Source organism: Microcaecilia unicolor, chromosome 7, assembly GCF_901765095.1.
Source record: "Microcaecilia unicolor chromosome 7, aMicUni1.1, whole genome shotgun sequence".
NCBI lineage: Eukaryota > Metazoa > Chordata > Amphibia > Gymnophiona > Siphonopidae > Microcaecilia > Microcaecilia unicolor.
In genome coordinates, this window is record NC_044037.1 from 31,967,885 (window position 1) to 31,981,798 (window position 13,914).

Below are 13,914 nucleotides of genomic sequence, written 5' to 3' on the forward strand. Positions count from 1 at the left end.
GGAGGTTAATATAAGTCACCTGTAGCAGTTATTTTCAGGAATTAATTTGATTTTCTTTGTCGAGTGTACTGAGTGTTAGATACCTGTTAAGAATGTACTGGTGTGTTGCAGCAAAGAAAGGTATAAACTGCAGTAGTAAGATGTAGAGGATTTTCTTTAAAGGCAACAGAACTAGCTTGATTACTATGCTGTTTCTTTTTTTGGTTTTATTCCTCTCTCCTTTTCTTTTCTTATATATATATTTTTTTCAATATTTTTATTGATGACAATCATGATACAGAACATTTAAATTCTGGCCTAAACAGAAATGCCAGCAGCAGAACATCCATGATCGAACTGAAGTAGAACATCCATCATCAAACAATTTTAACATTTTTCGCCCCATCCCCTTTCCTTCCCTCCCCCCCTTCCTCAATGTTAACATATTCAACCCCATGGTAACCTAGATTAGATTAACACTAATCTGTTTTCTCCCCTCCCGCCTTTCCCCCCTTCCACTTCCGGCAATATACATCTAGTAATTTGACAGTTTTATTACAGTCCTTCATCACTTACCACGCCGTAACCACAATTTTATTAACCAAATCCTATGTTCCATTTCCCTTCTCCCCCCCTCCCCCCTCCCTCCTGTTTGCATGGTTCAACCTTAACTCAATCTATCTTCCCCACTTCCCAAGGCAACCCATTGAGCACTTGACTTCTTGCTCTTGGTGAAATCCTGTTTATATATTGTCTCCAGACAGTCAAAAACCTCGCTTGCCTCTTTTCTTATATTTTTATTTCAATACTTATCAGAATAAAAATTTACTTGTCAATATTCAGCCTGTGGCAGGCAACACTTTTAAAAATTTATTATTTATTTATTTCAGTACATTTATACCCCGCCTTTTGCCACAGTGTTGCAGCCCCAAAGCGGCTTACAAAGAACCAATTAAATACCTTACAGTTACGTTTCAGTAGTAAGAGCAGGAAAACAAGATAGGAGGATAAGATAAGAAGGGAAAGGTAAGGGAGGCAAAGATGAGCGGCGAAAGTCTTGGCGGACCAAGGGGAACGATGGAGATCCAGATTAGACAGAGGGCTGGAGCAAATTCTGGCAAGACGATCCTCGAACAAGCACTGGGAAAGCAGCAACAGCAGGCGGCCAGGAGAGAGGCAACAATCACCAGAAGCCGATGAAAACTGAAGGCCAACGGCGCAGATTTCAAAATGGAGAATCGAATAGTCCTCCTCCGCAGCTCCAGCTGTCGGGACCCTCCAAGCCAGGGCAGCAAAGGCGATGAAGTTCGGGAAAGAGGTAGCTGCAGCAAACATTACAGCAGACCACGGCTCCCCAGACCGAAACAAGCTTAAGCCAGCAGATGATCCAAAGCCGGACGCCAACGGATTTCCTGAGGGCCCTCAAGATCAGCAGAGCAGGCCACATGAGCAGAAGGAGAGCTAGTTCAAATGTCTCTTCAAAACAGCAAAGGGAAGGAGCCATCCAGCAGCCACACCCGTGCACCGCATCGTGGGGAGCCGAACCCCGCACTTCCTCACCCAGCACCCAGCCAGCGACGAAAGCAAGCGCGCAGCCGGACCGCAAACACAGCAAGCAAGGTCGGAAAACCGAGACCCCCGGAGCCTCGGTCCAAAACAAGTGCCGAGGGGGCATGCGGACTACGGCGACACCCATCGAAGCCGGGATGCACAAAATTGGGCCAGCGATAAGGTAGGCAACGGGGCAGCTCCGCGATGATAGCTGAAGCTAGCGGTGTTTCAGCCCATTACTCAGCGGCCATCTTATAGGCCAACCACCACGAGCAAAATTAGTCCTAGATATTCAGTGCAGGGCCACATCAGGGCCCCAGCATCGAATATCCAGGGCTAACTCATTTTAAGCTCACTGCAGGATCTTATGTGGGCCCTAGCTGCATTTTCACTGGGACCCGCATGAGAAAGTCTGGACAGTTCTGATCCCCTCTCTCTCCTTGCTTCCATCCCACCCCTGGAATGTCATTAGGCCTTCCTCTCTCCCCCTGGAACAACACCATCCCTCCTCCCAGCACATCACCAGCACCCACTGGGCCTACCTGACCAGTTCCTGGTGTTCTAATAGAGGAACAGAGAAGAGCAATGCTCACTCACTCCTGCCAATTGCTGCTGCACCTTCAAAATGACTGTCGTGACCTCTAGTGACAGCCTTGTGATTATTCTCCTTGTGTTTATTGTTCCTCTGTGTATTTTATTCCTCCTTTTAATTTCATGGAGAATTTTGTGTTTAAAAAATGTTTTACATGTGGAAAATACAGCCATTACTTGAAACTTATTAACTGCCTTTCCGTGGGGACAAATCACAGTTTAACAGGTCTCAGGAGAGGTCTAGCAAAGGGTGAGAAGTATAAACAAAACAAATGATATATTTTAGCACTCTGGTTATAAATTAATTAATTAATTAATTTATTTATTTATTGCATTTGTATCCCACATTTTCCCACCTCTTTGCACACACTTCTCACTAGCAATCCTAATTCAAAACAGTCTGAATTATAAATACTGAGAGTAACAGGCACAAGGCTTAGGTGTTATAAAAATAAGAGTGCTGTTTATTAGACAATGTTGGCAGCAAGTAGAACGTGTAATCAGATACAAGGAATTATGTGAAATCACCCAACATGATGGTAGAGTATGTTAAGAACCTGTGAAGGAGTGGCCTAGTGGTTAGGGTGGTGGACTTTGGTCCTGAGGAACTGAGTTCGATTCCCACTTCAGGCACAGGCAGCTCCTTGTGACTCTGGGCAAGTCACTTAACCCTCCATTGCCCCATGTAAGCCGCATTGAGCCTGCCATGAGTGGGAAAGCGCGGGGTACAAATGTAAAAAAAAAAAGATAGCGCATACTGGACCCAATCCTGTAATTGATAGAAATCTCAACCCCCAAGCACTCAAGCAGTATAAGTTCACCCTGACCAATTATAACTCACGATCACTGGATCCACAGTAGTGAGGAACTCATCATGGTCCATGATCAGGAACTCAGGTAGGCTCTTCCCAGCCAGGCGAGAGCAAGCAGGAGAGTGGTGCCACAGATTAATGAGCCCTCATCCTGTGGCAGGCTCGCAGCCAGCTGATGGCAGCTATCTCTGTTGCATCAGATAACAGCTAGCTGGTAACAGCTTCAAGGAAGAGGATCTACTACTACTACTTAACATTTCTAGAGCGCTACCAGGGTTACGCAGCGCTGTACAAATTAATAAGTAAGGACGGTCCCTGCTCAGAAGAGCTTACAATCTAGACGAAATGTCAAGTTGGGTAGTCTAGATTTCCTGAGTAGAGGTGTTGTGATTAGGTGCCGAAAGCGACATTGAAGAGGTGGGTTTTGAGCAATGATTTGAAGATGGGTAGGGAGGGGGCCTGGCGTATGGTCTCAGGGAGTTTGTTCCAAGCATGGGGTGAGGCGAGGCAGAAAGGGCGGAGCCTAGAGTTGGCGGTGGTGGAGAAGGGTACTGAAAGGAGGGATTTGTCTTGAGAGCAGAGGTTACGGGCAGGGACGTAAGGGGAGATGAGGGTAGAGAGGTAAGGAGGGGCTGCAGATCGAGTGCATTTGTAGGTTAGTAGGAGAAGCTTGAACTGTATGCGGTATCTGATCAGAAGCCAGTGAAGTGACTTGAGGAGAGGGGTGATATGAGTATATCGGTCAAGGCGGAAGATGAGACGTGCAGCAGAGTTCTGGATGGACTGAAGGGGGGATAGGTGGCTAAGTGGGAGGCTGGTGAGGAGTAGGTTGCAGTAGTCAAGGCGAGAGGTAATGAGAGAGTGGATGAGAGTTCGGGTGGTGTGCTCAGAGAGGAAGGGGCAAATTTTGCTAATGTTGTAGAGGAAGAAGCGACAGGTCTTGGCTATCTGCTGGATATGCGCAGAGAAGGAGAGGGAGGAGTCGAAGATGACGCCGAGGTTACAGGCAGATGAGACGGGGATGATGAGGGTGTTATCAACTGAGATAGAGAGTGAAGGGAGAGGAGAAGTGGGTTTGGGTGGGAAAACAATAAGTTCAGTCTTGGCCATGTTCAGTTTCAGGTGGCGGTTGGACATCCAGGCAGCAATGTCGGATAAGCAGGCCGATACTTTGGCCTGGGTTTCCGCGGTGATGTCTGGTGTGGAGAGATACAGCTGGGTGTCGTCAGCATAAAGATGATAGTGGAAACCATGAGATGAGATCAGGAGCCTAAGGAAGAGGTGTAGATTGAGAAAAGGAGGGGCCCAAGGACAGATCCCTGAGGAACTCCAACAGAGAGCGGGATAGGGGAGGAGGACGAACCATGATCGTATACCCTCTCCTCGGATCTTGCTGCCAGGTTGACAGGAATATGATGTCATTTCTGCAGTGTTGTGTCCTTGGGCCTATGAACCAGGCCCTAGGAGGACAAGATCCAAGATGGCATCAATATTATCTTGTGGGGGTTTTTTTTGCCAGTTTTCTTCTTCATTGGAATGCCAAAACGCAAGGGGAAGCTGAGAGGAGTTCCATGGCATGTCTGCGCCTCCAATACTTATGTGTTGTTCTGTTTACCCCATCTCAAAAAAGATATAGTGGAATTAGAAAAGGTACAGAGAAGGATGATGAAATGATAAAGAGGATGGGATGACTTCCGTATGAGGAAAGGCTAAAGCAGCTAGGCTCTTCAGCTTGGAGATGTGACGGGAAGGGGAGATATGATAGAGGTTTGTAAAATACTGAGTGGAATGTAACAGGTAGAGTTGAATCACTGTCCAAAAATGCTAGGACTAGGGGGCACGCATAGAAGCTACTAAGTAGTAAATTTAAAACAAATTTGAGAAAATATTTCTTCACTCAACGTGTAATTAAACTCTGGAACTCAGCAGGCTAAAGTTAGGACATAAAGAGGTGAATTGGATTGAAAGCTTGTTAACTGACAGATGGCGGTGGTAATTAGTGTCTACTCAGAATAGAGAAACTAAGTAGTGGAGTACCTCGTGGATCGGTACTGGGGCCAGTTCTATTCAACTTATGATGCGGTATATCAAGAATAAATTAAACTTGAAACATATTTGTGAGCAACATTGCTGAAGGGTTAGAAGGAAAAGCTTGCCTTTTTGTAGATGACACTAAGATTTGCAACAGGGTGGACTCCCCGGAGGGAGTGGTCAATATGAGAAGGGATCTACAAAAATTAGAAGGATGATCAAATGTTTGACAGTTAAAATTTCATGTGAAGAAGTGCAAAATCATGCACTTGGGGTGTAGAAATCCAAGTGAGTAGTATGTGCTAGGGGGTGAGAGTCCTTGGGGTGATTTGATTTTTGCTGCCTTGAGATCCTCGAGCACATGTGACCAGGCGGTGGCTGTTGCCCAAAGAATGCTAGACTGCATAGTCAGAGGCATAACCAGAAGAAGAAAGAAGGTGTTGATGCCCCTGTACATGTTGTTGGTGAGGTCCCACTTGGAGTACTGTGTGCATTGTTGGAGGTCATATCTTTTTAAGGACATAAAGACTTGAGGCAGTTTGGAGGAAGGCTACAAAAATGGTACAGGGTTTGTGCCATAGGAAGTATGAGAAAATCAATCCTTCGCCTGTAGAGCAAAAAAAATTCATATTCAATGCTGTAAATCTTTTATGACCGCTATTCCTTTCTCAACTTCTGTCTTCTGTCGCAGATCTTTCAAGTATGGTGTCATACCCAACACAGTCACCGTGTTTCACCCAAGGCGTCTTCAGGGGCTTAACTTGTTTAAATTTCCAAACACTTATCATTTCCATAAACAGAGCGTACCGGAAATGGTACCAGGAACAATTGGCACCCTGCTCCCAACAACAGTTGATGAACTTGATGGTTACTGGATGACTATTATATGAACAAGGATGATGATATGAACTTTTGATACTATTTAAGATGCATGATAGTAACATAGCAAATGACGGCAGATAAAGACCTGTACGGTCCATCCAGTCTGCCCAACAAGATAAACTCATTTTACATTTTATGTGATACTTTATATGTATACCAGAGTTTGATATTCCTTGCCTTTCTCAGGGCACAGACCATAGAAGTCTGCCCAGTTTTACTAAGTTCTGAAGTTAACATCGAAGCCCCTTAAAATTTACACTCCAGCCCGTCACGATCAGGCCCAGCTCCTGTTTTGTTTCTGAATTACCGGCATCGCCACCCAATCTCCGCTAAGATTCCACGGAACCATTCCTTCTAAACAGGATTCCTTTGTGTTTCTCCCACGCATGTTTGAATTCCATTACCGTTTTCATCTCTACCACCTCCCGCGGGAGGGCATTCCACATATCCACCACCCTCTCCGTGAAAAAATACTTCCTGACATTAGTCCTGAGTCTGCCCCCCTTCAACCTCAATTCATGTCCTCTAGTTCTACCACCTTCCCGTCTCCGGAAAAGGTTCATTTGCAGATTAATACCTTTCAAATATTTGAACATCTGTATCATATCACCCCTGTTTCTCCTTTCCTCCAAGGTATACATGTTCAGGTCAGCAAGTCTCTCCTCATATGGTTTGCAACGCAAATCCCATACCATTTTTGTAGCTTTTCTTTGTACCCCTTCCAGTCTTTTTACATCTTTAGCAAAACTGAACACAATACTCCAAGTTGGGCCTCACCAATGACTTGTAGAGGGGCATCAACAACACCTTTCTTTTGCTGGTTACGCCCCTCTCTACGCAGCCTAGCATCCTTCTGGCTATGGCCGTCACATTGTTTCTTCACCTTCAGATCCTCCGACACCAACACCCCAAGGTCTCTCTCCTGAGTCGATCTTACTAATCTCTCCCCTCCTATCCGGTATCTCTGTTTTGGGTTTCCACACCCCAAGTGCATCACTCTACACTTCTTGGCATTAAATTTTAACTGAAAATCATGACACAGTGTGAGGCTGTGTCGTGATTTTCTATTAGAATTTGAGCTTGAGTGAACCATTAAATTTTAACTGCCAGACCCTCGACTATTCTTCTAACGTTCGGAGATCCCTTCTCATCGTTTCTACTCCCCCCAGGGTATCCACTGTATTGGCTATTTTTGTGTCATCTACAAAAAGGCACACCTTTCCTTCCAACCCTTCAGCAATATCTCCCACAAATATATTAAACAGAATAGGCCCCAGCACCGACCCCTGAGGAACTCCACTGCTCACCTTCCTTTCCTCCGAGCGGATTCCATTTACCACCACCCTCTGCCACCTGTCGGTCAACCGGTTTCTTATCCAGTTCACCACTTTTCGGCCCTAAGTTCAACCCTTTCAGCTTATTCACGAGTCTTCTGTAGTTATTTAAATAATTACCGGTTAAGATTGGTTATGGCAGGAGGATTAATTTTATGAAGAGCTTAAAAAGCGTTGAAGGTGTACGATATAGTATAGAATGATTTTTTTATCCATATAAACATCATTACTTCTAGTAGAGGAGGTTAAGATTTTTTAACAGGAATGAATGAGTATGTATGGTTAGAGTGGATGAGAGTGTATGAAAGTGCAAAAATAACATGGGAAGGTGTATTTAAATTTATATGCTGATATATTCAGAAGATGTTTTAAGAGTTGTTTTGTAATAAAGGTAATAGAGATTAAAGTAAATTTAAGAGTAGATACTTTGTAATAGGGTATCAATGAATATTCATGAGAGAGTTGCATGCACTGCCTCCACTTCTGCAAATCCCTCTCATGAATATTCATTTTGGATATTCAGAAAACCTGACTGGCTGGGGTGCCTCCCGGACCAGGTTTGGGAGCCACTACCATAGTGCGTTATTGAGTTGGGACATAGGGGAAGCCACTGCTTGCCCTGGGATTGGTAACATGGAATGGTGCTAATAATTGGGTTTCTGCCTGGTACTTGTGACCTGGATTGGCCACTGCTGGAAGCAGGATACTGGGCTAGATGGACCATTGGTCTGACCTATTATGGCTATTATGTTCTTATGCTGGCCACAAGACTGCAGAGAGTAAGGTCCTGTCTTGGTCGGTCCTGACCAAGCCAGATTTATCTCTGGGAGACAGGTAGCAGACCACTTACCTGCAAAAAATGTAATTTGGGTGCCTTAGCGGGATTCTACAAACGGATGTTCAAATGGCATGAGACAAAAGAGAGTGGGAAACGGAGGAAGACTCTGCAGACAATGGGACTTGCAGTGAAATAATGCTTTATTGGAACAAAACGTCCTTGAGCTGTACAAAAAAACTCTTCTTTCATAAAAGAATCAAAACACTCTTCCCTCCCACCTCCCCTTGGAGTTGTCTCCTATTTTTTCCTTTATGCTGTAGTATCTAACTGCAGTGGGAAGACACTGTCGCATGCGCGGTAGAGCATGTCTCGTGCTCCCAAAGCTCTGTTAAGCTTGCCATAAGCTTCGGACTAGGCAACATGGGACCATGCTGCCCAGTTGTGAGAATATAAGGCCTGCTGTCCTCAAAGTATTCCGGCAATAGGTAAGTATATTTGCTGTTTGAAAAAATAATGCAAATGTAGTACAGCCCACCAGTAGCAGACTGAATAAAAATGTATAATAAACCAAACAGTGCAAACTGTATTTTATTTAATCTAAGCCACAAAGAAATGAAAGAGAACAAATAGATTAAAAAAATAAATTATTACTAGCTGTGGTTACTGTTCCAAAAATTTCAATGATTTGTGATCTAACATGTTCAATTGAGAGACTGCTTGTGGTATATGGAAAAAAAAAATGTAAGTACACATAAATTGTAGTAACAATCATAAGATAACATGTTCATAGTAGATATAAAAATTATGTGCCAAATCAAAACAAATTAAACGTACAGTGTAGAATATCCATATTATAAAATGACATAATCTCTAGCTTAAGAACTATTAGTAGTTGTAGAAGTGGCAATGGTCTTTTTGTACATCTGTGCTGAGGTAAATAAATTGTTCTAGTTTTCCAGACCTAAGAGTTGGTTTCAGTTACCAGGCCTATGAGGAAAGGGCATTGGGCCTAGGGACCATGAGGCAGGTGTGAGGGGTGCCCCCAGATGTATGTCTAGAGCCATATGATCTCACCCCATATTTCCCCACAGTTCTAATAGTCTGTAACTTCAAAAGTTTACCTACCAAAATTTTTATAGTTGACACAAAGTAAGAAGGATAGAAGTGTTTTAGGCATATGGGAAACCACCATTCTGCCCCTCATCTCAATAGAGATCACATTTCTCTCTCATTTTTAGAAGTATGGTGATATTCATTCTCAGTACGTGGAGAGCATGCGTTGCAGGAACAGATTGTTTGTGATACAGACTCTGGAGAACACAACACAGCAAAATGTGGTAAGTAGACAAAGAAACAGGCCAGGTATGCTATCCTTTTTGTGACATATGGATCTTTCAATACACTGTTCTTGGAGCAAATCACTGTATTTTTCATGACATGCAAACTGTGATCCAAAACATCTACACAATTGATTGTAACTGAGAAGCCAATCCATGAGATTTAAATCTGAAAACCATAATTTGACCACCTGCATTAGACCCCCCCACCCCCCGCCAAATTTCATTATAAAGAGTTTGTCGTGATAAATCCACTTGTTCACCAATTCCATTTGTGCATCTATGTTGCTGTGTGCTGCTGTTATTATCTTTCCCTCTTGTGTAGAACAGAATGGAAAAAAAAATCTCTGTAATAGAGATTTTATTACTAGGAAATAAACATTTTCACTGGTTGATTTTGGTCAGACAAGAGGGAGGAGTGTGAATTTGGAAATTTCTATTTTTAGCAAAATTTCTGTGTACTGCATACTGATAAGTCTAAAGCATTATTATGTAACATAACTTCTTAGTAGGAAGGCTTTTGGGTGCTTTGTCCACAGTTATCCTCTTAGCTGATGCTTGTGCATATCAGAGAACTGCTTGAGGCCATGTGGTCATTGATAATGGCAGAATAGGAGTTTCAGCACTGCCATGGAAGAATAACTAACTAGTAAGAAAACATGCATGCAAAGCATCGATCTGAAATTCTTTCAACCCTTTCCTTTGTGCTTGATCATATGTGTGTATCTTGCTGTGTTGTCTCTGTCTTTGACTTAGTGGAGAAAATGAATAGGGTGGCTTTATTCATGGATTCTCCTCACACTTCATCTTTGCAAAAAGTCCTTCAAAGAATGGAAAAAGGATGCAAATGAAGAAAATAAAAAGCAACATAAGCACTGGCAAGTTAGATGCAAAGCTTTGATAAAGAAGACTAAAAGAGAATATGAAGAGAAACTTGCCACAGAAGCAGAAACTCACAGTAACAGTTTTTTCAGATACATGAGAGGCAGAAAGTCTGCAAGGGAGTCCATGGGACTGTTATATCATGAAGGAGCAAAAGGGACACTCGAGGAGGACAAGGCCATAGCAGAGAGAATGAATTCTTTGCTTCGGTGTTTATGGACGATGTAAGAGATCTACCTGTACCAGAAATGGTTGTCAGGGGTGTTAATGCAGAGGAACTGAGGGAAATCTTGGTGAACTTGGAAGACGTACTGAGCCAAATTGACAAAGAGTAGTAAATCAGGCATTCTCTCTAGGGTACTGAAAGAAGTCAAACATGAAATTGCTGATCTGCTGTTAGTAATCTGTAACCTGTCATTAAAATCGTCCATAGTACCTGAAGATTGGAGGGTGGCTAATGTAAAGCTGATTTTTAACAAGGGTTCCAGGGGTGATCCTGAAAATTACAGACCGGTAAGCCTGACATTGGTGCCAGGCAAAATAGTAGAAACAATTATAAAGAATAAAATTACAGAACACAGAGATAAACATGGTTTAATGGGACAGAGTTAGCATGGATTCAGCCAAAGGAAGTCTTGCCTCACCAATTTGCTTCATTTCTTTGAAGGTGTGAATAAACATGTGGATAAAGGTGAGCCGGTTGATGTAGTGTGTCTAGATTTTCAGAAAGCTTCTGACAGTTTCTCATGAGAGACTCCTGAGAAAAGTAGAGTCATGGGATAGGATGCAATGTTCTGTTGTGGATTAGGAATTGATTATTGGACAGAAAACAGAGGGTAGGGTTAAATGTCCATTTCTCTGAATGGAAGACAGTGAATAGTGGAGTGCCGCAGGGATTTGTACGTTGACCAATGCTATTTAACATATTTATAAATGATCTGGAAATCAGAACAAGTGAGGTGGTTAAATTTGCAGATGACACAAAACTATTCAAGGTAGTTAAAACACATGCGGACTGTGAAAAATTGGAAGAATGGGCATCCAAATGGCAGATGAAATTTAGTGTAGACAAATGCAAAGTGGTGCACATTGGGACGAATAATCCAAATCATAGTTACTTGATGCTAGGGTCCACCTTGGGGGTCAGCATCCAAGAAAAAGGTCTAGGTGTCATTGTAGACAATATGCTTTTTTGGTCAGCGCCCAGTGTGCGGCGGTGGCCAAAAAAGCAAACAGAATGCTAGAAATTAATAGGAAAAGGATGGTAAATAAGACCAAGAATACTATAATGCCTCTGCATCAATCCATGGTGCAACCAGTATTGCATTCAATGGTGGTCACCGTATCTCAAAAAAGATGTAGCGGAATTTAATTTGTGTATAGCTTTTGCTGTGTTTGTAACGCTAGTTCTGTGCACTGTGGTGGACCATATAATTGTATGGTTTGAAGCTTAAGTTATAATTTCTGTTAAAAAAAAATTTCAGTAAGTGTTGAAATGTAAAAAAAAAATAAATGTACTTTGAAGAAAAGTTTTTTAATTTTCAGACCTAAAAAATGTTCAGTTTTGTGTGTGTGTATGTGTTTATGCCATAGGCGAATAGTTTTGCACAGCTGGTAACATTTGTCTGCCTTTTCATACATTAAGAAAGCCAATTTTAGGAAGGTATATGGCAGTTTTCTTCCTTGGAATAGTTTTTGTGCATACTACATTATCTTTGAAAGGAAATGATGTTGCAACAATGACTCATCTAACCTGGTGAAATGTTTTATTTTGCTCATGCATTTTTATTGGTAACAAGGCAAATTAAATTTAAGTATGGAATTGCTGTAGAGGGCTCACAATCTAAGAGGCCCTTTTACTAAGCTGCAGTAAGCACTAACACATGCTTACTGCAGGGGGGGGGGGGTGGAGGGTAGGCATGTCTTACGCTAATCGGTTAGTGCACCTACATTGCCATGCACTAACCGATTAGCGCATGAGCCCTTACAGCCTAGAAAATAGGTGTTAGTAAGTGCTCACGTGCTAATGGGGAAACTAGTGCGCAGCCATTAGTGGAAATAATGGGAAATGGGGCCATTTTACCACCACACTAAAAGTGTTCTCAGCAGGCAGGAAAGACCTGCACTGGGGATAGCGTAGCGCAACTTAGTAGAAGGACCCCCCCCCCCTTTTTTTTTTTTTCTTTTTTTAACATACCCAAAAGTCATGAGGAGTGTTATCAGGATTTGAACCCTGGCTTCCTTGGTTCTTAGCATACTCTTCTAACCACTTGGGTGTTGCTCCACTCCAAAAGTTTTACCAAAGTACTTCCAGCAGTTTTGATTAGTTCTTAATGGCAGTAAATATCTTACTAAAATCTTATGTGAATGATGCATATTCTTCTTGCAGCTACGTGTTGTGTTACAAGATGTTAAATTTAGTACCACTGACTTGGAAGAGCTTTATGGATTATTCAAGGTATTGTACTTATCCTAATTAATGGCACCACTTTGTAAGTAGCTTACAGTGTCTCTAAGGTCTTTATGCTTAAGTTTTTTGTTTGTTCCCTGAATGACTAGTTTCCATATTCCATTTCACAAACGTGTGTATGTGTGTATCTGTATGTATGTGTGCGTGCATGTGTTTGTATACACACACACGTATATATTCTGCATGTGTTTTAGCTGAATGGCATTAGGATTGCTCTTGTTCTAGCACTCGCAGCAAGCTCGGTAATCTGTTTTTTTTTTTTAAACAGTATTTCTTATAACTGTCTTCTCCCATTCTTTCTAGAAAGAACATTTTCTTTCTTGTTACTGGAGTATCACAAATTCTGTCTTAAAACACCATGACCCCAGCCTGCCATATCTGGAACAGTATCAGATAGACTGCCAGCAGTTCAGGATTCTTTATCATCTGTTGAGCCCATGGGCTTATTCAGCAAACAGAGACTCTATGGCTTTGTGGATATTTCGTTTGCTGGATGAAAATGCTGACTGCCTCATTAATTTCAAAGAATTTTCCTGTTGTTTTGGTAAGGAGGTATCTGTGATTATTTCAGTGTCAGTATTAGCCGAATGCCATAAGTTTGTAAGACAGTAGGAAAATAGTCTCGATCATAAGATTCTTCCAGATATGCCTAATCTAGTTGTTGTTTTTAGCGGGGCAAAGAATTAGCAGCACTCAAGTAGCTTACTGTAGGGCCCTGCTTATCTTGTTGCAATCACTTTCTGTCAAATACCCTACTTCCCTGAGGTTGCAACAAAGACTAAGCCAGATAGCTTTAAGGGAAAAACAAAGTAAAGATTGCAAATTATCACTGGCAAAGGAAAAACAAAAAACACACTTTGAAATGATTTTATACAAATGCTAGAAGCCTAAACAATGAAATTGGGAGAGTTAGTGTATAGCACTAAATGAAGAGGTAGAGATATAAGGCATGTCAGAGACCTGGTGGAAGGAGGATAACTAATGGGACCCTGTGTTACAAGGGTATTATATCTCAATGATAGGGTGGATCAATTGGAGGAGGGGTAGTACTATATGCTAAAGAGGATATTGAGGAATTGCGAAAGGGATCTGTACTGTGATAAGGGCTTTTTAACATTTTTATAAGTGATCTGGAAATGGGAACCACACATGAGGTGATCAGATTTGCAGATGACAAGAAAACTGTTGTAAGCTGTTAAGTCGCATGTAAGTTGTGAGAAATTGCAGGAGGACTTTGAGACTGGAAGACTGGGCATCCAAATGGCAG

General features: G+C 42.3%; 1 protein-coding gene across 1 annotated transcript in view; it reads left to right on the top strand.

Moving 5' to 3' along the window:
* The window catches only part of TBC1D8B (TBC1 domain family member 8B), a 151,285-nt gene that overhangs the window by 122,897 nt on the left and 14,474 nt on the right, over positions 1-13,914 (top strand). Inside the window, exons 14-16 of the mRNA XM_030209579.1 lie at positions 9,197-9,295; positions 12,567-12,635; positions 12,951-13,191. Of these exons, the coding sequence (XP_030065439.1) occupies positions 9,197-9,295; positions 12,567-12,635; positions 12,951-13,191 (409 nt within the window). The remainder of the gene's footprint in view (positions 1-9,196; positions 9,296-12,566; positions 12,636-12,950; positions 13,192-13,914) is intronic.